Source organism: Amblyraja radiata, chromosome 14, assembly GCF_010909765.2.
Source record: "Amblyraja radiata isolate CabotCenter1 chromosome 14, sAmbRad1.1.pri, whole genome shotgun sequence".
NCBI classification, from domain to species: Eukaryota; Metazoa; Chordata; class Chondrichthyes; order Rajiformes; family Rajidae; genus Amblyraja; species Amblyraja radiata.
The window spans coordinates 21,199,179-21,226,690 of NC_045969.1; the positions used below are offsets into that span (position 1 = coordinate 21,199,179).

The 27,512-nt window shown below is 39.4% G+C and overlaps 1 protein-coding gene and 1 long non-coding RNA gene across 2 annotated transcripts in view; both read left to right on the forward strand.

The window, feature by feature from the left end:
* Window positions 1–27,512, forward strand: part of LOC116980481 — a 105,141-nt gene that overhangs the window by 57,955 nt on the left and 19,674 nt on the right. The window contains exons 8-10 of the mRNA XM_033032749.1: window positions 2,330–2,533; window positions 5,724–5,833; window positions 11,917–12,085. Of these exons, the coding sequence (XP_032888640.1) occupies window positions 2,330–2,533; window positions 5,724–5,833; window positions 11,917–12,085 (483 nt within the window). The remainder of the gene's footprint in view (window positions 1–2,329; window positions 2,534–5,723; window positions 5,834–11,916; window positions 12,086–27,512) is intronic.
* On the forward strand, window positions 15,333–20,955 carry LOC116980482. Its single transcript, XR_004413980.1, has 3 exons — window positions 15,333–15,430; window positions 16,893–16,899; window positions 20,945–20,955. It is a non-coding gene; the product is annotated as an uncharacterized LOC116980482 (long non-coding RNA).

Consider the following 27,512-nt stretch of genomic DNA (forward strand, 5'->3'; position numbering starts at 1 on the left):
TCCAGGGCAGTCAATGCATAGTGACCCTTGAACTGGGCATGCACAGTCGGAATACCAAACTCGCTTATTCTAACTTACCTTCCATACTGTTGAATAGAATCATATGACTTGTGATTTCCATTTTTTCCCATTCTAACAGGCCTGCAGTGACAGTGGTATTTAAAGGCTATTCACAAAATGAGTAGCAGGCTAGTTACAGTGCAAATTATAGTGCTCGCCATCTCATAGCAGACAAATATTCCAAATGCACAGCGCCTGGGTCTGCAGAAAGGAAAGGAAAGTCCATGTGCAACATTTGGTTGAATTACTGTATCTTTGTTCAATAGACAAATAACTTCAACTAATCAAATTGAAGGTCAAAGCTTTAAAACCTCACAGACAATAAGGTCATAAGTGCTGTGCGATTCAATATGATCTTGGTTGCCCTGCCCCATCCTCTTTTCTGTTGCTCACATAACACAATTCCATAATATTTCAAAAAAAATCTACCATCTCTTTAAATGTCTCCAAGCATCTAAAACTTTCCTGCATTTACAACTCTCCAAAGCTACTTGAACCTCCCAAACCCACAACCTCCACCACCTGGGATACGGGCAGTGGGCCACATGGGAATAGCACTACCTGCAGGATTCCCTCCAAATCGCACACCCCTTTATCTTGGAAAATAGTGTTCCTTCATTATTGCTGGATCTAATTCATACCTGATGCACCGGGAGTATCTTCACGAGAATAACTTTAGTAGTTCAAGAGAACAGCTCACCATTGTCTTTTTAAGGACACTTGAGGATAATAGGAAAGGCCTAGCCAGTTCCACTCACATTGAACAAATGAATCTAAAAAAATGGATGATTGGTAAGCAAATTATCCCCATATAGAGACTGGGATGAAGTCAATTTTGAGGAAACAGAATGGGCCACCTAATATCTACCTGGTGACTTTCCTTTCCATCTCACTGAAAGGGGGAATTAGATAGGTTGTATAATAGTGACCAGTTTACACCCAACATGTGAGGTTATTGTTCAAGATCTCAGCAATGCTGCACAGGAGTGTTAGGCTTGATTGTCGATGAGGGATGAGGCAATGCTCCAAACTCGTTTTCCTGAGTAACTACTAAGTCACAGTGTAAGGAATTACTTGGGAGTGATGGGGAGAGGGGGAAGAGAAAGGAACAGACTATTTTAAAAGTCGTTAAATCAGTTGTGATAATGAAATTGGATAGCCTTAATACAGTTGCACAGCGAAGATCACTTTAAAATCAGTTTGAGGCAGAATGTAATAGTAGGGGAAAAAATGGCTGTTCAACAACATCTGTTCAACAACAGATTATTCCATATCCATCCAGTGAAATTAAATCTGGTATCATTATTCCAGATCACGATGTACATTAGGACAGCAATATAAAAATACTTTGATTTCACATAATAGGATTTGAAGGATCTGTCATCACTTAGAAATAAAGCTCTGCCTCCACACAGATGTACAGTGAAGACCACTATAAAATAAGTTTGAGGCAGAATGTTATTGTAGGGAAAAATGCTGCTTAAAAACAGATTATTCCATATCATCCCAAAATTACAATTTGAAGGATCGGGCATCACTTAAAAAAAATAAAACTACTAATTAAAAAACTAACAGACAACTTCACCAATGTTCCTGAAAGTCACAGGCTGGGTTGAGTTGTTGAATATAAGGTAATTCAGAGACCAATGACAGTAATAGGCAATGCAAACCCATGTGTTTCATGATACCACTGGAATTTGCACATATCAATTGGAGAAAAAATCTCTTCAGCATAGTTTGATGATAAGCTAGTTAGTGAGCAAGTTCAGTTCTGTGTACATGGCATTCTAGAATGAATGGCTGTAAGAGAGTACATTATACATTCCTGTCTTAATTGTAAATAAATCAGTTGCTGCATCAGGCATGCATGCCCTGGGATCATTTCTAAGTTTGAATCCCAGCAGTAGTAGTCCTTCCCTATGATAAGAATCCTATTGATGTCTGCTGAGAAATATGGAGGTTGTGAATAAACTGGTGAAACAGCCTGACTAAATAATCTCTGTCGTCATGTTTCATGGCTCCCTGGTATGTTAGTGGAAGATCCAGGGCTACATAATTTCCACTGCAGATCCATTCACAACAAATGCATGATGGTATAAGTTGGAATTCAATGCATTGACCTTCTTGGAAAAGACCCAGATTGGATTAATTTGAGTCAAAAGTTTGAATTTAACTTGCCAGTCACGGTGACTGTAATTTATTTTGTTTGTGAGAGAAGTTGATTCTAAGTTTCACATCATCCTAAGGTTCATTTTCTCTTTTTCTTAAGGATTTCTGGGGAATCCCTTGCGCAATGTTAAAATACCTGGTGCATTTATATTGAAGGCCAGTCAGAAGACACAGCCAAAGTTAGCAGCACGTTATTTGGCTAGGAATCTGTTCACCGATGAGGTTCTTGTATCAAGTAGTGTTCTGGGAAACAAACAGTATGGGCTGAAGTCACTGGATCCAAACAAACTTGCAGCTGTGAGAGGTGAGCTTAATTACTCTTCTGCACTCAGAATGGGATTTCACCTCAGTTTAGCTCTTTGAGAAAGTAGGATTAGCCTATTTTAAAAGTTCAAAATGCAGGCAGCTTGTATCCTGTAGGAACCATTTTTTCAGGTGTAATTCTTTAAGCAATGTTTGGACAGTCCTTTTCGAGCATGATTTAATGCTAATGAATAGCATGGTGGTGCATCTAGTCGAGCTACTGTTTGACAGCTCCAGCGACTCCAGTTTCAATCCTGACCATCAGTGCATTCTGTGTGGAGTTTGCACATTCGCCCGTGACTGTAAATTTCTTCTGGTGCTCCAACTTCCTCCATCATCCCAAAAATGTGCAGGTTGGAAGTATAATCGATTACTGTAATTTGACCTGTTGTACCGATGAAGGGTAGACGCACATAGACTTGTACAACATACAAAATCAAAACAATTATGCATGAATCAAACAAAACTCTACGACAGTTGTTGAAAAGCACAGAAACCCTCCGTTTACACAGAATAAGTATTTGCACGCTCATATCCATCGGCTTCATCTGAAGTACCGATTTGCATGCTGAATATTTCGAACTGCACATAGAGACCAGCTGGGATTGAAAGTTCTCTTTAGTTGATGCAAGGTTGAAATATTGAATTGATCCCCAAGCTTTTAAGCCAGAATAAAGGTTTTGACTGAAAATTGTAATTGAAGCATAGAAAATTAGAGGTGATTTATTATTTTACTTTAATCATGTTATTGTCAAATATACAATTATTATTTTATTTTAAAACATCACAAATACTAAAAAAAGAAGTCTGCATAAGGACCTGCTGATTCAGCACAAATTGGAGGGGGTATACAATTTGTCTATTGTTTCCATGGGACAAAGGATAGTCGTTCCCTTCCTGATCAATAAATTATAACATTGTGATATAAAATGAATGCAATGCTGCATCCCCCCCTCCCCCACCCCCTCCACTCATTGTAGCCTGCCAGCATTAACAATGGCTGAAGGTCACTGCATAGAGGGTGTTGGTGGTAGTTGAGGACAACTGACGTCAGTGACTGTATTCGGGAGATGGAAAAAAAATCAAAGGGAAAATAACATTCACTGCTAGATTAAAGGCAGACATGCTAATTCTAAACAGACATTGCCAGTTTAATTTAAATTGGCTTATGCACGCCTGAAAATGACACACAGTGGAAAGCAGAGTCAAGCTTATATATATCAATTAGAAAATCCACTGTTATTCTCTTGATTTCAGCTCTGCATTCTCATAGTTCAGGTTTAGTAACTGCTTCAGCAGCTTCTCTGACAATCATTACTGAATCTTGTGCTTCAGAAAACATTTTCTTTTCTATTCATATTACAAATTGTCAGGTTGCATTTTCCTCAGAGTCATTACAGTCCGACTTACTGCATTACTAAAATGAATTTGTATTATTTTGCAACTGAAATAATAGGCTGCATCATCTTCTTAGCAGTCCACCGGGATCAAGGATCACTTGCTTCCTCTCCAGTTTTCTAGGTTATGTGGTGTTCAATAAGGGCAATGTGGGAACTGCAAACTCTTCAACACATGGGGCTGTTGATGGGACAGGCAGGGAGTAGTTCATGAGGTAGTGCGCTTCTTCCTCTTCTATGTGCTCTAGGAATGTTCCTTCCCCATTTTGAGTAGTCATGAATCAGTGGTTCCCATGAATCTTTGAGGAGGTATTTTATGTACAAGGACGTTTTGAACATATCATTTCATCCTCAAAATCTCTTATAATGGAGCTCAGACTATAATGTTGGTTTTGGAAGTGTGCAGTTGCACATGCAAACAATGAAACCAAACGGACATTGCCAAGTGACTAAGGTCTTAAGGCTGAGGCTGTTTTCATGGGAGAACATTGACGTTGACTCACTTATCCTTTCAGTGCTTGGATGATTTTCAAAGACAGGATTGGTCATGTTTTTCCAGTGCCTTGAGGTGCCTACTGTACGTAATCCAGCTCTCAGAGCATGTAAGGGCAGGGATCACCTGATAGCTGTCAGACCACGTCTTTTGTGCCAGATATGGGCTCTTGATATTCAGGACATCCCATTTCTCAATCGTCCCAAGACGGCATTGGTACATTGAAGAAGGTAGTGAATTTCATCACTGATGTCCATCTTCACCAAGAGGATGGTAATAAATATGTATTAAAGTGTTTTCAATTTATGAAGGTTCACTCTAGTCGATGCATCCACGAACTCTGTGACAAACTGGTAAACCTTTTCAAGTAATGGCCGTGTTCAAAAGTCTGACTTTCTTGTCAGAAGACGTGCAGTTTTTTGTGTAGATACACCTTCATCGCAGTAAAATCACAGTGGCTTTCTTGGCAGTAAAATCACAATGGCTGATCAAAGCTAATATTCGATTAACAAATTCTACCAAATTATTACTTAGGTGGAATAATTGAGACAAATGGCACAGATCAGTTAAGGATAAACTAGATATATACATGAAAGAACCTACTGATGCAATGAGAAGTAAAGTGGGCTCATACATTATAAACACCAGCATTGATCATGTACATTTTAAACCCTTCCACATACTTATCGAGTAACAGAGGCTGATAGAACAATGTCCTTTCAAACAGTACACACATTTTTTCCAAAATTTACATTATGCTGTTTTAATTAATTAGTCATTAAACTTTAAGTAGTTGTCTATAGGTCGTAAATAATATACAAAACTATGAAGGGCATAGAGAAGTATAATTTTTTTTTTCTCTTGGTGGGAAGTATAAAACAAGAGTACATATGTATATGGTGAGTGCTAGGAGGTTTACAGAGGATCTGAGGGTGATTTCTTTTCTACTTGGAATGGTTGGGATCCAGGCTGCCTGAGGTGGTGGTGGTGGAGGGTTACCCGTATAACATTTAAGAAGCATTCAGGCAAGTGCTTGAATCACCAATGCATAGAAGACCATCGACCAATGCAGACAAATGAGACTAATACAAATGATTAATATGTCAACATAGACATGGTGTGCCGAATGGTCTGTTTCTATTGTACTAAGATATGAGAATCGATTTACAAAGGGACTCAAGTATATTTTAAATTAAACATGGCAAAGATTAGAAAATAATCAATGGTCACATTAGGAGTTCTTCTTTACTCCGAATCTGCTTGTGAACTTATACTTAAAAAAATACCATTTGTCATTGCAGAGTTCTTAAGCAAACAGTTTCCTCACCATGATCTTACTGAAGGTGGTAAAGACTGGAAGATCTGCATCTCAGCAATCAATAATATGATCAGCACTACTAGGAGAAGAGTTGTAAGTTCTTACCTCCAGTGTTGATAGTGAACAAGTTCGGTAAAAGAATGACGTTAAATTGCTCTCCTGGCCTTTTCCACTGCAATTCCGACAATTGTATCAATATTTATGTATAAATCACCTGATTATAATTCAAACACCAGCAGGATCTATTGTACAAAAAGTATTATACAAAAAATTTATTTTTGTGTAGAATTTTCATGTACTAACTAGCAAGGTGCTAAACCACAGAAATTTGGAAAGTTTCAGGTTTAATTCTAGAACATACTTTATAAATGCATTTCATTTCTCATAACTAAATCTCTCTTAGACCTCCATTTGGATTGTGGCTGATCCCTGTTAACTTGAACTTCTGCCTTTAGTTCCTCTACCCTTAATATTCATGCCACATTTTAGTAAAAAAATATTTAAAAACAATCTCAGTTTTAAAACCTTCACCTGATCCAGGATTTGTCCTATCTGGGACACATGATGATAAACTCGCTTGAATTTTTGCATAAAGAGGCCCAAATCACCTCTCTTCTTTGCGTGCAGAATGTTTGTGTTATAATGTTTCCTGGCATCATCCCTGAGCAAACTAGCTAAAAATCTTAAATTAAGCTCCCCAGATTTCCTCTTCCCCCATCTGTCTATCTACCCTATCAACTTCTCTTTGAGTACCACATTTATCTTTGGTGTAAAATGACATTCCAGTAGAATGGTTGGCTTCACTGCTGACAGCTTCATGAACAACAGCTGTAAGATTGTAGCAGTCTAATGTCACACAGAGTGGTTTCATACATTGGATTACTTCTTCTGTTTGGATGGTCTTTCCTATCTAATTTAAAAAACACTGGACCTGCAAAACTGGCAGTTTTGATTATCGTAAGTTAAACATGATTTAACTCAGAATTTCATGACCTCTGCCACCAGTGCATTAAGGTTGCTCAACAGCATATTTGATAAATGTAATCTTGAGTATTTAAATGAATTGAGCTGTATTGCTGGCCACAAATATCCCATGTTTTATCCTGAGTTTAGGCAGAATTAACAAATCTCCATTAGGGCAACAGCAAAGAAATTTTATTTGACAGTCATTTCCCTGCCATTGTCATTGAAAAAGGTTCTTCCCTGATCTACATCAAATTGGAAAGTCCGGCTGGGCAAACATTAGGCAATGGTGTGATTATGCTAAGCAGCTGAGCTTTCATAGTTGAACAGTCAATTTCGATTGTTGAGGCTTAACTCTAAAGAATTTGTTCTTGGTTTGGAAATCTAAGGCAGCCGTATAATTCTGCAGCAAGGTGACAGGCTGCCTTCAGGGAGAATTTTGGGGAGGAAAAATGTTGCCTTGATACCATTAAGTTTGGTTAAGTTATGACATCAAATGAGAAACACTGGGAAGGAAGGTTTGTGTATAAATTTCACAACAACAGCAAAAAGATTATCTTGCTCATATTGATTAATAGGACTGGATGTTACAATCCCTAAAGTTCTTCACCACAACTGACACCAGGTATTCTTGGGGGTGACCACTAGGTGATTTTGCTACCAATCAGACACATCTTCAGTTGTGTACCTCAACATCACTGGGTGTTTCGGCCTTTTATCACAAGACACCCTCAGTCGAGGCAGGCCCACCGCAGAGTGATCAGCCCTGGGTGTGTGTCTTATGGTTAGCCTCTAGATGGTCAAGTGGCAGCCCAGACAGCATCTTTTCTCTTCAGCCACAGCTAGTGACTGCTCCATTCTGCTTTTTTCCTTCCATCTTCCTCTCTACCACTGACTGTGGCTGGTTGGGCTCTGGACTCGTGTCCGTTGGTGGGACAGTACTTGGTTGAGCTTCGCCTGGGGTGCTGATACCCTGTGGACTGCGGTGGTTAACTGCCACTGGGCTTCACTCGACTGATTTGGTCCACCTCTTAGAAGGTAATGGTCAATGCGAGGCCCCACACCAAGCTCTCACAGGCACTTTTCCCTGCCCTGGTGGATCTTAAGACCCTTCTCTGATGTTATATTTTCCCAGCCACAGATGCAGCTTCGTAGCTTATGTCCTGCTGCTGCTCTGTCAATTGCTGTGCTAGTTCTCTTATTCATAGTCGATTCCTTCCGTAGCAATATAAGGGTGGATCCAAAACGCTGATTAGCGATGGATCCTGCTGGCATGAGGAGCTAGCCCATGCCAGCCCTGGTGGTGTCTATTCCCTCCGGTCAGCAGTCTCTCCAGGCCGTCACCAGGTCTTTCCCTGGTTGTCAGCTGCCCTTTCGCAGCGGTCACTGGTTTGATCCAGATGTTCATATTGATTAGTTGGACTGGATGTTACAATCCCTAAGGTTCTTCACAACTGACACCCGGTATTCTTGGGGGTGACCACTAGGTGATTTTGCTACCAATCAGACACATCTCAAGTATGAAGTAAACAAATGGAGCACTTACAGTGCATTCAGAAAGTATTCAGACCCCTTCACATTTTCCACATTTTGTTACGTTACAGCCTTATTTTAAAATGGATTAAATTCATTTTTTTATCATCAATCTACACACAATACCCCAGAACGAAGAAGTGAAAACAGGTATTTAGAAATGTTTGCAAAGTAATTAAAAAGGAATAACTGAAATATCACATTTACATAATGTGTAGATAACTGAAATATCACATTTACATTACGATCAAACCCTTTGCTATGACACTCAAAATTGTTCGTAGACCTCCGAGACAGGATTATGTCGAGACACAGATCTAGGAAAGGGTATAAAACAATTTGCAGCATTGTAGGTCCTGAAGAGCACAGTGGCATCCTTCATTCTTAAATGGAAGAACTTTGGAACCACTAGGACTCTTCATAGTGCTGGTCACCCGGCCAAACTGAGCAAACGGGGGAGAAGGGCCTTGGTCAGGGAGGTGACCAAGAACCCGATGGTCACTCTGTCAGAGCTCCAGAGTTCCTCTGAGGAGATGGGAAAAACTTCCAGAAGGACAACTATATCTGCAGTACTCCACCAATCTGGCCTTTATGTTAGAGTGGCCACATGGAAGCCACTCCTCAGTAAAAGGCACATGGCAGCCCGCTTGGAGTTTGCCAAAAGACACCTAAAGGACTCTCAGACAATGAGAAACAAGATTCTCTGGTCTGATGAAACCAAGATTGAACTCTTTGGCCTGAATGCCAAGCGTCACGTCTGGAGGAAACCAGGCACCGCTCATCAACTGGCCAATACCATACTTACGGTGAAGTTTGGTGGTGGCAGCATCATGCTGTGGGGATGTTAAGAACAGCGGTAAGAACTGCGAATCTAGTCAGGATCGAGGGGAAGATGAACGGAGCAAAGTACAGAGAGATCCTTGATGAAAACCTGCTCCAGAACATTCTGGACCTCAGACCGGGGCAGAGGTTCACCTTCCAACAGGACAATGACCCTGAGCACACAGCCAAGACAACACAGGAGTGGCATCATGACAAGTCTATGAATATCCTTGAGTGGCCCAGCCAGCACCCGGACTTGAACCCGATCGAAAATCTCTGGAGGGACCTGAAAATAGCTGTGCATCGACGCTCCCCACCCAACCTGACAGAGCTTGAGAGGATCTGCAGAGAAGAATGGGAGAAATTACCCAAATACAGGTGTGCCACGATTGTAGCGTCATACCCAAGAAGACTTGAGGCTGTAATCGCTGCCAAAGGTGCCTCAAAAAGTACTGAGTAAAGGGTCTGAATACTATATGTAAATGTGATATTTCAGTTATTTCTTTTTAATTACTTTGCAAAAATTTCTAAACACCTGTTTTCGCTTTTTTATTATGGGGCATTGTGCGTAGATTGATAATAAAAAAAAAACGTTTTGATCCATTTTAGAATAAGGCTGTAACTTAACATAATATGGAAAAAGTGAAGGGGTCTGAATACTTTCTGAATACACTGTATCTGTAGCATTATAGTCTTCCAAAACCCCAAATTTAACAACAGCTAATTGTATAATGAGGAAACTCAATCAACAAGATCATACAAATTGGCATTGATAATAGCAGTTTAAAAAAATGAATTTGTTCGTAACTTGTTTTCAGGATATGGGTGATACTGAAATGTTCATGTTTCTTGCTCATCTGTAGTTCCCCTGCATGCATTAATATGTGTTGTGTGCCTTTCACTACACTGTGAGGAACTGTAACAATGCAGTGACGGTTATCAAATACTAGAAACCTGCACGTAGACAGAATTCCCTATAAGGTGTACGCTAAAGCTAGTTATTCTAATAACGACGTGGAGGAAATTCATTTTCTTTTTTCTATTATATTACCGCATTGTCTTTCTGCTGGAGTGATTCAGCCATTAACAGTGTGTTTTGGCATTTTAGGACTGTTTGTGTTATTCTACATTATTTAAAATGGGCAAATATAGCATTGGGTTTTCATTGTCCATTCTTTGTCGACAAGAAAATAACCTTAATTTCCCATTGGGCCGTATTGGGAATAGTTTTCAACTGTATGGCATCTTGTCTGTCATTTGTCTAACAAGAGTTGTCAGTGGATAAAGTTCTCTGCTTCCCCCTTCACTCATTGCCAGCACCTGTCTTACAAATTAACACCATTTTACTAGTAAGAAACACCTTGCCAAAAAGTATAGTTTACAATGTAAACACAAACTATTTGGTTTCATCAGACTGGGAATTACATTGTTCTGGAACAAATATATGATAGCTTGCCATTGTGGCCAAGGTAATATAAAACCTACATGTTTATCAATGGTGATACTATGATAAAGGAGCATTTTTTTTTTGGCACATGGCTGTATTGTTAGGAGAAATTTACTGTTTGCAACATTGCACATATTTTGTTCCCATTTTTGTGGCAAAATGAGTATGTGCTTTTCATTCAATATTTCTGTATTTGTTTTGGTTGCTTCATTCATAGAGCTGCCATTTTTAGTCAGTTCTGAATATTTAATGTGAAAGTAGTATTATCTCGAATGGCCTATTGGTGTAATTTAGATGTACACATAACTTCAATTTGAAAAGTACATTTTATCAAAATAATGGATTAGAATTGGCAATACTATTTTACTGATGATTTTGAAAATCTTTTTTTTCCCCGTTTGCAACTAAATTATTACAGTTTTCCTGATAACATCACCAAAAATGAAACCTTTTCAATCAACTAAAGAATGCACAGGTACCTAACCTTTGACAAAGAATGACTGCCCTGACATTGATGCAACCGATGCTGGTTAGCCTTGCATGATAAAGTTCTTTCAGTGTTATAGTGCAGTTGTAAATACATCATTTAAATCAATATTTCCAATTTGGCCTAATTGGATGAGGACAAGAACCCCTTGTGTGCAATGCTATAATTTTAGGTTTTCAATTTCAGGCATTCACAACATTTTGTCATTTTTTGTTAAATATATAGATTCTGATTAAATATTATGTAGCTCAGCAGGAAACAAACTGCTAATCTTTTATAAGCTGGTCCTATAGTTTCCATTTTATAGCCTCCAGGCTGTTCTGGTTAGATGTAATTATTTTCAATATAAGATACATATAATATTGGAATTGGAGTGCAGGTGTAAAGGAGAATGAACTGAATATCAGTCAACAGTCTTAGTACCTGATAGTCTTTTACTTGGCCACAATCCTAAGCATGGCCTTAATCAATGGTTATGCTGAACAGTGCAACAGAAGACATGGTTCATAGTAAGCGATCACAGGTCTAGGTATACATTTTATGTTCTTGGCAATTCATAACAGACACTATTCAGGAAGAGAATCTGAAACTAAATTCTATTAAAATGGACCCTTCAGTGCACTATGTAGAAGCTAAAATGGTAGTGCCTCTTAACTTTATAATGCCTCATTGCTAAAAGTCAAAAGAGGCATGTCTTTAATATTGGTCGACATCCCAGGTCCAAGTAGCCCATAAAGGGAGACCAGCGAAATATGAAGCAACTCATCCAGTTTGATGAGAAAGCACATTGTCAATATTCCCGTGCCTATTTTTTAACTGCATTATAATAACCAGCACCATGGTATATTTTTATTCTGTAATTGAATGACTTTTGAGTTCATGAGTGGAAGAAATAGTAATAATTGTCCTGTATTTTGTTACCAGGAAACGGGCTCAAACCAGGGAATGGAATACCTATCTGATGAAATAGCATCAACTTCAACTGTGTCCCCATCCACTTCTGATTCAGTTGCTAATGGTCAGCTGTGGTGGCTTTACCAGAACCCAACACCATTATCTCCCACTACAAATCAAAAACCTTATGAGAAATTAGGTAAGACTAACATTTAAGGTTTTCCATTTTTACAAAAATGAGCCGGGTGACTCATTAGTTTAATCTCTTGGCTCAATCACTAAAGCATAAGTCACTCAGTCTTTTTGTCTCACTTAGAAACTACTTTGGCTAGACTCCTTTGAGCTTGTGTGTGAGAGAAGGAGACATTCTGTGTCTGAATATTTCCCTGCTTGATATTATTGCTGTGCACCTCTTTCCCGTAGGCTCTTTAATATGTTGCATTAGCTTGATGGATGTTTTAGGTCAAGGTTGATTTCCTGCCCAGCTGCAAGAGGTCACTGTGTCGAAGAAAAATGATAATCAGATCAGAAGATAAACAAGGCATAATTATAATTACTAAAGAATGAACAAATTAACTTCCAGTACTATTTAATTATAGTTTATATTCTGTCTAATTCACACTTAAACCGCACACTAATCCTTGGATGTTTGTACCATGCAGTGAACATTTGCAGTTGCCCCTTGGGTGCTGGTATAAGCAGAGAATAGACTACAGATCTATACACAGAAGTTGTGTATTTCAAATGTGTCATTTAAAATTAAAGTCTGATGTTGCCCACAAGCTCCCAGGTACCTGAATCATCAGCCCCTAGCAACAGCCTTCTTTTTTAATCTTTCTTGTTTAATCTCTCATGCTCAGCATAACCAAGTCATCGTGAGCTCTTTGGATGCAAAATGCCTTAAGAAGTTGTGGAGGATGTCTGTATTTTTTAAACAATTTTTCCATTTCAATATCTTGACTGGCACCAGAGGGATTCAAGAGATTCAAGCAAGTTATTTATTTAATGGAATGCAACCTGTAAACAAGCTGGATGATGGAATTTAGTGATAAGCTGTGTAAAATAGTGAATATGATTCAAGAAGCATGAAATGCTCAGAAAATCTCGCTAAAGAGTTCAGTCAGCAAAGAAAAATACCTATAATTCGCATACTAAATGTGATTTACTGGAAAAGGGAAGTGGAGAATACAGGAGGAATCAAAATGGATGGAGATGATTTATGACTTGATTTATTTGATCAGACTAACATTATCTACAAAGGTTCTGGTGTGGCGGCTCCCAAGGGTTGTGCCACCATAGTCGAACCCCTCGGCACAGGAGTGGTTCAGTCCGGAGGCGGCCCTTAGCCGGAGGCTTTAAAGGCAGGGGTTTGGGTGCCATCTTCCTCTCGTTTGGTCTTCCCTACAACCGGGAGGAACAGAATAAAAAGTGTCTCTCAAAACACGACTTCGTGCTTAATTCCGAGACCCACGCACTACACTGGGATCTTTCTTACTTATTATGACAGAGGGAGGCCATTCATCCCTATGGGTCCTGTGTAGCTTGCACCGGGGGCAAATCCATTAGTTCAATTTCCCCCTCCTATTTCCCTTTAACCATAGAACTCATTCTCTCACAAACCTATCAGTTCCCTTTAATTATTTTACCTCAATGAACATTCTAGGATAATTTACAGTAGGCAATTAACTGGCATGATCTTTGGGATATGGGAGAAAACACAGGTCACAGGTAGAACATGCAAATTTCATACTGTCAGCAACCGAGTCAGGATTGAATAGATAAAAATGGATCAGCCATGATCGACCGGCAGAGAAGACTAAATTGCCTAATTCTGCTCCTATACTTATGGTCTTAGTGTTCTGGCCAGGAACCAGCACCATCGAATGACCTTTCTGAAAATATCACTTCCAATTCATATTAGAGGGAAATAAACATATGTCAGATATTCTTGGGTTTTTTCCCCACAGATCCTGTTATGGGAGTTTTCAGAGTGTATTGAAATTTTTTTAATTTTTAATTTTTATTTATTAGAAGCAAATGTACAAGAGTAGAACCAACGGCATATAAAATTATACAGTTATTGTACAGCTTCAATTTTTAACTTTTTAGCTTTGAATTAGAAGAAAAGAAAGGAGAAAAAGCAAGAAAGAGAAAAAGTGAGGTGCAAAGATAGAACCTCTAGACTACCAAAGTAGTGTAGCTAAAGAGTGAATAAAAGCAAGAAAGAAGAGAGGAATAGAAAAAAATAAAAGGACAAAAGGAAAAATTGAAAGAAAAGTGGTGGTATACCTGCCTCTCATCCCTCCCCACCCACCTCACCCAACCCATAATTAGATTTAAATCCAAAGTTGTGTTGCGCCACACTGTCCTTGTAAGAAATCAATGAAGGGTGTCCATGTCTTGGATAAATGATCTGGTTTTTCTGCCAAGACAAGTCTAATATTTTCGAGATGTAGTGTCTCGGACATGTTTATAATCCACATCTTAAGAGTTGGGACTGATGTATGTTTCCAAAATTTAAGTATTAGTTTTTTCGCCGTTATCAGGCCATAATTAAGGAAATGTCTTTGCAATAGTGATGGTTCAGAACAGGCTTCTGACGTACCTAGCGTGATCAGTTCCGTGTCGGGATCCAATTTTATTTTTAGTGTTTTAGAAATAATTTCAAAAATTCCTCTCCAGAAATTATGTAACTTTATACAAAAGGCAAAGGAATGGGTTATAGTTGCTTCCTGAAGGAGACATTTATCACAAATAGGAGATACATTTGGAAAGATCTTATTCAGTTTAGACTTTGAATAATAGAGTCTGTGCAGTATTTTATATTGAATTAACGATTGCCTAACGTTAAGAGAACAGTTGTATATATATATAGGTTTTCCTCCCATCTGTCTTTTAAAATTTTTTGGTCAAGCTCATCTTCCCAAGCTCTTCTAATTACTTCTGACGATGGGGTTTGTATATTTAAAAGGGTATTATACAGATATGATATTAACTTGTTTGAATCCTAGTATCTATTCATACATTCGTCTAATGTGTCTGGCAACATAGATTGATAGACTTGGAGATATGATTTCAGATAGTCTTGCATTTGAAGGTATCTAAAATATTGGCTACCTTTCAGATGATATTTCGACTGTAATTCTTGAAATGAGAGAAGAGTTTCCATCTCATAAAGATCTCCCAGTTTTTTAATTCCTAATCTTTCCCAAAGTGTGAACGTTTTGTCTAAAATAGACGGCTTGAACGAAGGGTTGTTGGCAATTGGTGAGAGAAGAGATAAATTTCTCAGTTTAAGGGTTGACTTCACTTGTTTCCAGATTTGTAGGGTAATCGGATTTTTCTCATATAGTGTTTTCTTCAAATTTATTGGAGAGAGAAGAATCGCGTCTATATTAAAAGGAGAACAATCCTCTCTCTCCATTATTAACCATTTTACCTGTTGGCATGTTGCCCATCCAATAGATTACATTTTTAATATTCGTTGCCCAGTAATAGTATAAAAAATTGTGGAGAGCCAATCCGCCGATTTCTTTAGGTTTACGTTTATGGATTCTATGTGTTCTATAATCCCAAATAAAGTTTGTGATCAGAGAGTCAAGTTTAAAAAAAAAATTTTAGGAAGATAAATCGGTATTGATTGAAATAAGTACAGGATTTGTGGAAGGAAGATCATCTTTATGGCATTTATTTTGCCTATGAGAGACATCGGAAGCGTTTTCCAAAATTGAGTACGGGCATTTAGTTTGGTAATTAAAGGAGGAAAGTTTGCTTGAAATAGAGAAGTGTATTTTCTAGTTACGTGAACGCCAAGATATTTAATATTTTTCCGTAGCAATTCTAAAAGAGAATTTTAGAAGGTGTGTCGGATCTTGAGGTTTTATTGACATGATTTCACTTTTGTTCCAATTTATTCTATATCCTGAAAAGGAACCAATTTCCTCTATAAGATTTAGTATACTTGGAATGCTAACTTGGAAATTGGTGATATAAAGTAATACATCATCTGCATATAATGATTTTTATTATTGGAATGTTTAGTGTTATAGCCGTGAATATTCGGATGTACTCTTATACTTTCCGCTAAAGGTTCAATCGCGAGGGCAAATAACGGGTGATAATGCACATCCCTGTCTATTGCCCCTGGATAGCTGAAATTTAGGTGAGAGTACATGATTAGTCAGTATTCTGGCAGTCGTCTTGTCATATAGCAATTTTATCCATGAAATAAAATTTTCTCCCAACTGGAATTTTTGCAATACTGTAAAAAGATATTTCCATTCTACTTGGTCAAATGCTTTTTCTGCGTCTAATGAAATAACTGATAAGTCTTCCTTTATCGTTCTGTGTGAGTACATTATATTAAACAGGCATCTCAAATTGTTAAATGAGTGTCTCTTGGGTATAAACCCAGTTTGATCAGAATGTATTAATTTATTAACGTATTTACTTAATCTTCTTGCCAGGGTTTTAGCTAATATTTTCTGATCTGTATATAACAGGACAATTGCTCTGTATGATCCCGGGTCTTCCCGATCTTTATCTTTTTTGGGTATCAGTGTGATAGTTGATTCGGCTAAGGCTTGTGATAGCGACTGTTCTTTAAATGCGTGTTTATAAAGGTTATGTAAACGCGGGATATTACATCATAAAATGTTTTATAAAATCCATTACTAAACCCGTCTGGGCCTAGTGTTTTGCCATTCTTCAATGAATTGTGAGTCTCTTCGATTTCTTTAATTGTAATCTGTGCTCCTAATTCATCACGTTCCGCCACGTTAAGTGACGGAAGATTACTTATTGTGGACCGAAGTATGTTCAATTACTACTGGTAGATTGTTTGCATTTTATGCAGTAAGGCAATTAAATTTTAATGTAGGCACAATAAACTGTAGATGCTGGAATCTTGAATTTAAAAAAATGCTGCAGGGACAGCAGATAAGGCAGCATCTATGGAGGGAAATGGACAGATGCCATTTCAGTTCAGGACTGATGGGATGGGGGAGAAAGATGGTAAAGAGTGGTAGGGGTGGAGATAATAACAAAGGCAAATAGTAAAGCCGGAGGGAGGGATATGAGTGGTAGTGGGGGTGAGGAAAGGGAGGGATCAAGGAAAATGTAGGGAGGGGTAGGAGATGAGTGGAAAGGAATAGAGGGTTGTAGGAGCAACTTGCAGGGGGTGGGGAGGGGAAGAGGGGGAGAGATGAGCAGATAAGAAAGAGATCTTGGGAATTACTTTAAGTGGATACAATAATACATTACGGAAGCTTAGAAAATGTCCAGGGCCACTGCTTTAAAAAAAAAGCATATTCTCCTTGCTCATTCTGGGTGAAGATAGCAGCAGAAGCCTCAATCGGATGTTGATCTGGATTTAATGGCTCTTGAAAAATTATCCGACGAGCTGTTATCAATTAGTGCGATTCACGTATTCGATTTTCTGCATCTTCTCTGCGAAAGACACTGACTCCTAGTTCTAGTTTTTTTTTTTTTTTTTTAAATATTTTATTTTATTAGAAGTAAGTACAGTCATATGGCACCAAAGTGCCTAATATATATTTTCATAATACATTTTATGTACAACTTCTTTTTTTTTTTTTTTTATTACACTGAAAAAAGATTAGAATAAGAAAAAGAAGTTAGATAGTAAAGGATAGAAAGATGTGAAATATATAGTGTGTGAAAAAAGAAAACGAGTAAATGAAGAAAGTTGAGAGAGAGAATAGAGAAAAGAAAAGAAAAAAAGAAAAGGAGATCATTATTTATAGTCTTGACCAACCCTCGTCCAGTCCTGAAACAGTTATTTTTTACAATTGTATTGCACCATATGATTCCAAAAAAACAACGAATGGAGACCAACTCGTTATGAATTGGTCTGATTTATCCATTAGGAGGAATCGCATTTCCTCAAGATGAGCGGTGTCCAACATACTTGCAATCCACATTTTAAGCGTTGGTATTGATGTACCCTTCCAAAATTTAAGAATTAATTTTTTTGCTATTATTAAACCATAGTTAAGGAATAGATTTTGAGATGTGTTCAATTTATTCCCATCTTCCATTACGCCAAATATAATCATTTCAGTATTAGGTTCCATTCTTGTCTTGAATAATTTTGTAAATATTTCAAAAATATCATTCCAAAATCTATAAAGTTTTATGCAGGAAACTAAGGAGTGTGTTATAGTTGCCTTTTGGGCTAGACATTTATCACAAGTGGCGGATATATTTGGATAAAATTTGTTCAATCTTGTTTTTGAATAATATAATCTATGTACAATTTTAAATTGAATTAGATTATGTCTTACATTAATTGAACATTTGTGAATATATATCAGGTATTTTTCCCATTTAACCTTCGTAATTTTTATCATTAGTTCCCGTTCCCACTCTTCTCTAAGTACCTCTGTCGATGGTAGGTCTATATTTAGAATACTATTATATAAATATGATATTAATTTTTGTGAGTCAGCTTCAATATTCATTGCTTCTTCCAATAAGTCAGGAGTTACTTTTTGATATCCTTGTATATATTTTTTCACGAAATCGCAAATCTGAAGATATTTAAAATATTGGTTGTTTTTCAATTTAAATTTTAATTGTAGTTGTTGGAATGATAGTAAGTTTCCCATTTCGTACATATCCCCGATCCTTCTAATTCCGAGACTTTCCCATTGGTTATATGTCTTATCAATAAGAGATGGTTTAAATAAAGGGTTATTCGCTATTGGCATTAACAGTGATAGATTTCTTAATTTTAAAGATAATTTTATTTGTTTCCAAATTCTTATTGTACCATATATAATTGGGTTCTTCTTATATATTGTGTTATTCAGTTTTTTTGGGGAGAAGAGGATCGTTCCTATATTACAAGGATGGCAATCCTCCTTCTCCATTTTTATCCATTCTGTCTGTTGGGTAGAACTATCCAACCAATAAATCATATTCTTAATATGCACTGCCCAGTAATAATACATAAAATTCGGAAGTGAAAGTCCCCCGACCTCTTTTGGTTTACATAAGTGTTTTTTTGTGATTCTATGTGATCTATAGTCCCAAATATAATTAGTAATATTAGAGTCTAATTTCCTAGTTCTAGTTGAATGTTTTTTTACAGCCTTAGAGCATCTTGCCAAATTGACCAACATACATTCATCTGGATGCATCTAGTCAGTGTTATTCATGTTGAATTTCCTGTCTACATTATCACAGATTTTTTTAATGATCATAACCATTTTTTATAAAAGGGGTGAGTTACATTGAAAAAGGCCCATGGGAAGATTATGCAGATACATAAAGCATTGCCAGATGAAATTCAACACTGTTGTCTAAATTAGCATATTGTCAACAGGGGTCATTTTCAGCAATCGGATGCAAAAATCTGCACCCAAATGTTTGGTCCCCTCTGAACACAGGTTGACTTGGCTCACGTTTAGGATCTAATCTGTATATTTCCGCTTTGCTCCCGGGAAGTGTTTATTCATTGAACTAAAAGCAGCCTGTTCTTTATTCGAAAAAAAGCCTACCCAAGATAGACAGACAATGTAATCAAAGGGACATATCTGTGTTAATATTTCAAAATATCTTTTGTAAAAACTGGCCAGTGCATCATAGTGGTAACAACTTCTCTTATCTGTATTTTCTTTGGTTAGGTTTTTCTATCGAGCTCAAGGGAATTTGATCTTTATGAAAGCTTTTCTGTGTACCTTTTGCAAGCAGTGTTCCTCACGTAGCAATCTGTTCACCATCTTCCAGTTTTCCCAAGGGCTTCAAGCCAGATAATGCTGAAAATAAGGAAGCAGAATAATCAACGAGCCAACTGTTAAATTCCTTAAAGTGATCTAGAGTTTTAAAAAATTGATAAATCTAAAAGAGCAGTTGATTGGCTATCAAGACTGTATCCGAGGTGGGTAGTTCATTTCGCAACAAACCACTGGCGATTCAGAATGATTACTTTCCACTTCAGTTCTGAACCTGAAGCTATGGAAAGAATGACAGTGAAAAATGACATGGTTACCATTAGCCATTAACTCTGTTGCTATGCCATTCTTCACAGTTCTCCGCAACACCCTTGTGACAGAAACCAATCAGATTAGAAAAAGAGGAAACGCATTGCACTGGTGCTGCTGACAGCAAATATTATTGGGTGCTTTCTCATAAAACAAATATGCAGTTGATGGCTAACTTGCCAAACCTTGTGCATTGACCTATTCAATCTCAATTGTAAATTAAAGTCAGCCTGGTTCTGCTTAGCTCAATTAATAACTTTACTGCCCAGGATAGTTATGCAAACACACACACAGACATTATTAGGAGCAGGTCATTCAGGCTCTCAAGTCTGCTCAGCCAATTACTTGGATCAGGTGTGATTCAAGTGTAACTTCAACTTCGCATTCCATTCTACCCAGTCTGCCCACAGAAATATTTCACCCCCTTGAGTATCAAGAATAAACTTGCCTTTGTCTTTAAAAAAATATTCAAATTTCTACATCCATCATCCATTGAAGAAGAACATTCCAGACTCCTGACCCTCTGAGAGGAAGAGAACAGAGTTTCAGAAATATAAAAGAGTCAGATTCAATATCTAATCTGGACTTTTAGCTAATATCAGAACAGGTAGCTTTGCAACTCCATTGGCATCAGAAAACACACAATAAAATCTTGTTTATTTTCCATTAACACTTAACTGTAAGTAGATGTTTATAAACTCAAGATTTGACATGACACTAATGATCCCACACTATCAAATCATATGAAAATTTATTGTGTTGAGCTTCAGAGAGAAGGAATAAAACATAGGGTCATATAGCGCAGAAACAGGCCCTTTGGTTTAACAAATCTATGCCAGTCATCATGCACTCAATTTCACTAATCTCATTTTATTCTCCTCTCGTTTTCATCAACTACCCTGAGAAGTGACCTCTCACCTACACACTAGCTCAATTTATAATGCCAATTAACCTGCCAAACCAGAGCACCTGGGAAACCCACACAATTACAGGGAGAACATGCAAACTCGTCACAGAGGTCAGGATTGAACCCATCTTACTGGAAGAGTGAGGCAATAGTCCTAGTTGTGCCACTGTGGCTATGGAAGGAGGATAAGGAAGAACAGAACGTAGAATAGAGAACTAGTGGTGTAAATAAAACCAAATAGCAACAGTATGTTCAAAAGAATACATGCAGAATATTGAAATTTGCAATGTCCTCTCTAATATTAAAAACAAAGACAAAGAGAAAATTCACATTGAGAGTGACAAAAACTTTTTGTGGGGGATAAGGCATGATAATTATCCCAAAGATAATTATTTCATTACAGGTCAATAAAGCAATGTACAGGATCTAGGAGAACTACGGTCAGCAATAACATAATTTTTTTTAAGTACATTGTGAAATGCATGTTTTATAAATATATAATATTTTTAAACTCATGGTACAGTGACATCTATTAATTACTTTTTCTGTGTGTGTAAAAATCTAATTCTTGATGGCCTGAATTTCAGCAAGGTTAGGAGATTGTCATTAAACCCTTGAGCTGATGCAAGTAATTATTATTTTTAACAAATGCTGCTTAATTCTCACTTTTATTGACCATCACCAATGACTCCCACCATCTGTGTTGAATTTTATTTCCCTACCGAAGTGCATCATATTTATCTTTAACATGACTGTAGCGACAGATTTTTATATCGTTCAAGAGATTACTCCTTCTAGCCGCTAACTGGACTACATGGTTAAGGAGAATGTCTTTGTACGCATGCAAGCTCTCAGTTGGAGACCTTCAGAGCTTCTTCACAGATAAATCTTCATAACACAGTCTTTTGATTAATAGATTATTTATTGTTGATGAAAAACAATAAGGTATATCCAAACTTCTTCCGACTCGTACACTACACACTTCATCAAACTCCAACATATCGCTTTAAAGGTTAGAAAACTCCTCGTGTCTCCGTTACACTTTGCATGGTCAAAGGGTAAACCTTCCCCATGCTGGTCCAAAACTAAACTAAAAACTAAGCTTCTGCACAAGAAACTTAGCTCCAAACATGCCCTAAAATACGTCATAAATCCCGCCCACAATATAACGGGCAGTCTGAAATTTAAAGACACGTGCCATAATCAATGACACACAAAACAAGCCAAATGGCCACTACAATGACCATTACTTGTGAAATAGCCTGGAGCTAATCTTCAGACAGAATGAGAAGCAATAGGTATGTGTGAAGCTAGCAGTTAAATCGTTATAGTAAAGGAGAATAAAACTGCAGATGCTGGAAATCTGAAGTGTAAACAGGAAATGCTAGAAACATGCAGACCAGGCAGCATCTGTGGAAAAAGAAACAGTGCTCAAAATTCAAGGTCCAAGATCCTTTGTCAGAACTAGGTAAGAGAAAAAAAGCAAGTAACATTTCATTTTACCGGAAGTGGCGGCGCTGTGATACAGCTGCGGCTCGCCTGCAGTCTGTCTGTTTTTACTTTTTATGTCGTTTTTTTTTTGTCTAGTTTAGTAATTTTTTGGTTATTAGGTGGTGTTATGTGTGTGGGGGGAGGGTGAAACAGAGCTTTCTGTCTCTCCCTTCGGGGGAATGCGACTTTTTGTCGTATCCCCCTTCTCTTCCCCCATCTGCGCTGAGGCCTAATGGCGGAGCTGGCGGCCTCCAACCTGCGACCGACCTCGAGGCTCCGGAGGTAGAGCCAGCCAGGACTCACCAACGCGAGGCTGGCCGTCTTCGAGCTGTGGCGACGTCCGGGTAGCGGCACGACTCGGCGCTCCGATGAGGGCGAACGGTGCGGGGCTGAGACACTCCTGTGCGGCCGGCACGGCTACTGGCTGGAAGGCGCTCCCGAGCGAGCGGCCTGGTGCGGGGCTGAGACACTCCTGTGCGGCCGGCACGGCTACCGGCTGGAAGGTGCTCCCGTGTGAGCAGCCCGGTGCGGAGCTGAGACACTCCTGTGCGGCCGGCACGGCTACCGGCTGGAAGGCGCTCCCGAGCGAGCGGCCTGGTGCGGAGCTGAGACACTCCTGTGCGGCCGGCACGGCTACCGGCTGGAAGGTGCTCCCGTGTGAGCAGCCCGGTGCGGGGCTGAGACGCTGCCTTGTGGGCGGCCCGGTGCGGAGTGGAGACGGTGCTACGGCGGCTGAGGCGGCGGCGACCTGGATCCTGGGCTCGGCCGCGGGCCGGTGGAGGACAATGTCGGGAGCTCGCAGGTCACTGGCTGGTGCCTGTTTTCCGGAGCACCCGTTGCAACAGCTGCGGGCAGCTTCGACCACCCCCCGGGCCGCCATCGCCCGGTGGGGTATCGCCTCGGCGCAGAGGGAGAAGAGGAGGGAAGAGACAGTAACTCTAAGACTTTTGCCTCCATCACAGTGAGGAGGTGTTTGGTGAACTCACTGTGGTGGATGTTAATTTGTGTTTATTGTGTTTTGTTATTATTACATGTATGGCTGCAGGCAACAGCATTTCGTTCAGACCGAAAGGTCTGAATGACAAATAAAGGTATTCAATTTGCAGAAGAGACAGCTGGGATGGACAGATCTATTAAGGTGAGACTAAATGGGTTAATGTGGATTACAGTTCTTTGTTTTATGTGTTGCTAATAGCAGTACTGTGGGATAGTCCTGTTCTTAAGAAGCATGTGTACAAGCAACATTACCCCAGATTTATAGTGCTAACATGAAAATGAAGATTGTATTTGGAGAGACATTGTTATAAAACATAATGACTTGCTATCCCAGTCATGCAATATTCAGCCTCCTCCATTGGCAGAATGAATGCCACACACAAACTAGAAGAATAACACGTCATATTCCACTTGGGTAGCTTACAGCCCAACGGCATGAACATTGAATTCTCCAATTTCAGGTAACCTTCCCATCTCAACTCTACCCAGCACACACCTACCTGTCCACTGGTCACCCAGTTATTTTCCCCCTCCTTCACCCACTCATCACCTACCCCTCCCTCCTATGGATCGCCTGTTCTTTCCCCTCCCTCCCGTACCCTCTATTCTGTACTACCTACCATCACTCCCTCCGATTCTACACTTCACTCCTCAACTTCCTTCCTGATCAGATTCCACCATTTTCACCCTTTGGTCTTCTCCACATTACCTCCAGCCCTTGTGACTGTCTCCATCCTTCTCTCCCCCACTTGACATCTGCTAAACCACACTATCTCACTTGGATCCACCTATCATTTTCAAGTTCTTGCCCCACTCCTTCCTCTCATCTCTTTCTCTCAACTAATTCCCCTCTGCTCCATTCTCAAGAAGGGAGCCAACTTGAAATATTGTCTTGTCGAGACACCAAACGTCGTGAATAAACGGTGTCTTTATTCAGGCATTATAGGATAGATATACATGCACGTTTAGTCCTCTTAACACAAAAGTAATTGTTGCTGCTGCGAGGCTGTTGCCTCGTGGGCTTGAGCTGGGCTCTTGCTGAGGTGGCAGGACACTCACGCGAAGAGAGAAGAGAAAGAGAGAGGGAAGGTTGACCCGGGGTTCGTTATATACTAGGACACACCCCCAGGGCCGGTGCTAGGAATTGCGGGGCCCAATTAGAAAACTGATGGCGGGGCCCCTACTCTAGAAAAGTAAAAATTTATGTATGTTTATATTTCGTGTAGTTTCGGGAATTTTAAGGCAAGCTGGTTGGTGATTGGATGCAACCCCCTTAGAGACAGCGTTTGATTGGCCGCCAAATAAATTTGTCAAATCTGTAACAAAAATCGCTGGTCGGTGTGAACTCAGTGGACTATCTGGTTGTATCTCCAAACTAATCTGGTTGTATCTCCAAACTAATCTGGTTGTATCAACCAGACTATCTGGTGGTATCTCCAAACTAAACAGTATAACATGCAGGTACATTCATTTAAAATTAAATTCAGTGATTATTTCACATGATTTCTCACTGTGTAAAGCTCAATATCTGACCAATTTCTGTTTAACACGTTTGGTCTGCCGTGAGCATTTTTCGTTGCATCTCGTTGCATCTCCCCTTTTCCTAATCGGCCACAATTCAGATAATAGTCTACTTTCCTGTTTTTGCCACCAAAGTGGATAACCTCACATTTATCCACATTATACTGCATCTCCCATGCATTTGCCCACTCACCCAGCCTATCCAAGTCACCTTGCAGCCTCCTAGTTTAGAGGGGTTTAAACGGTTTAGAGATGTTTAGAGGGCTTCAGATGGGTTCAGGTGTGTTTACAATTGTTTAGAGGGGAATAGAGGGAAATAGGGGGGCTAGAGGAGTTTTAGAGGTGTTCAGAGGGTCCCAGAGGGGTTTAGAGACGTTATAAGCCCCCCGTGAGAAATTGTAATTCTCTGAAATTGAAGATAGATATAAAGCTGGAGTAACTCAGCAGGCCAGGCAGCGCAGCGACTCTGGAGAGAAGACCCTTCTTCAGACCGAACTGAACTCGCGTCGGTGAGAGTACTTGTGATTGTCTGAAGAAGGGTCTCGACCAGAAACACAACCCCCTCCCCAGAGCCGCTGCCCGTCCCGCTGAGCCACCTTCAACTTCAGAGCCAAACAAAAAACACAGAGTGCTGGAGGAACTCAGCGGGCCAGGCGGCTGCCTCACCCGCAGGGTTTCTCCAGCATTTTTGTCTACTGCAAAACGTCAATGATTCCGGGAATGCTGAGGGGACAGGGTGATAGAGAGGGAGTGGGAGAGCTAGAGAGAGACAATATGGGGAGCGGGAGAGAGAGCGAGAGAGAAGGAGGGAGGGAGGGAGGGAGTGAGCAAAAGACAGAGAGACACAACCAAAGATCCGCTATAAGAGATCTTTGGACACAACGTGGGTCGGCAGGTGAATGACTAACCTGCACACCAGGAAGAAGCCCCTTCTCGCGGTCCGGGGCCCTCACTCATGATGGTGAGTTAAATGAAATTCTCAACGTGTCATCGATCTACATTCCTCAGTAAATGTAATTGTGTTTTAAACAAGTATTAATGACGCCGCGTGAATTTAATTCAAAGGAACACGGTGTCATTAATACTTGTTCAAAACACTATAACATTTACTGAGGAATGCGGATAGATGCAGATTCATGACATTGCATAACAAGGTGTTAAGTACTTACCGTTAAGAAGTGCTAACAGCACTAGTTAACAAATCGTTTGTGTATGATGGCCGTGCAGCGGTTGTTATACATGTTCGTTTAAAAAAAATCCGGATGGCGAATTAAAAAAAATCTTTATTTAACAAAGAGAATTCGTATTTCCGTACGAAATACTGAACATTAGTGCGGGGCCCCGCTTAGGCGCGGGGCCCAATTGGGAGCAATCGGTCAAATCGGCTTAACGCCGGCCCTGCACACCCCTATACCCCGTGCCAACTCCTCCCTGCCATTGCCCAGTCTCGTGACCCTACCCCCGAATGCCGAGAGTTCGCATAGCAAGTGGCCTAACCACTGGGTGCTGCCACAATCTGTCCATTTCCCTCCACAGATGCTGCCTGAGTTCCTCTAGCAGAAGGATGTTGATCTTTTTGATCAACATTCAGGCCGGCAATTTCTAAATTGAGATGTAAGAGAAAATCTCACAGACATTGTGGCCCAAGCAGCCTGTTCGTGTGCTGTACTGTTCTATGTCCATAAAGAACTGAGCCAAATGTCCACAGTGAATATATCAAAAGAGCCATGATAATGATGATCGCTTTATTCTTTAAATAAATACACTAGACAGTCATCATGTATGGCCTGTGTTAAAAATTATATTCCTCTCAACTGTTTCTCATTTCAGAATCTAAATATTTGTATTTCACAATGATTTGTGCTGACACCAAAATTTTAAAAACTGATTTGCAACACATAGTCCTTTCACAAACAGTGCTTAATATTTTTAATTGTTGTTCAGTTCAGGAATGGTTTTCTTCCATTTTTATTAGCTTTTGGCAAAATTAGGTAGTATCCATCATGTAAAATGACTTAAAAGAGGCACATCGGTTTTCAGTCTCCATAAAGCTCAATTAATTCCAGTTATTCAGGCTTTATATCTTATTGTATATGCAAATTCTTATTTACTTGATGCCCCACTCTTGGACTCTTTTGGCCTTTTTCACCAGTCATGTTGCTTGATCGGTATATCCTACAGACAAGCACAATTAGTATGTAAACTCGATGATCATTTTGAAGAAAATGTATGTGGAGTTCTTGATGTCTAAGAACGAAACTCTTGGATTAATGACATTTATTGCTGACACAGACATTCATTGGGAACAAAAGTAAGTCCCATGTCAGCCTTTAGAGGTACTATTTCAGTTTTTATCAGTAGAAGTGACAAATGTTCAAGTCCCACATAGTGTATAAACAAATGTGAAGTGCCAGAGATGACTGGTAACACCAGGTGACTGCTCATATTTGCTGTAACCACAAGGAATGTATGAACAGCCCTAGGCATTGCTATAGCTCGGCAAAGGCTCAGTTGCTGAGCCATACTGTACTTTGCAAGGGCACCTGCAGACGACACATAGATGACACTGCTAATAGTAGTTTCCTTTTTGATCCATTCCACAGGGGAACAACAGGAATGTATGCCTATTTGTAGGAGACAGATGCACTGAGCAGGTGACTAATGAATTGCATAGCAGGGCAAGCACTTCAATCATTTTCCCATTG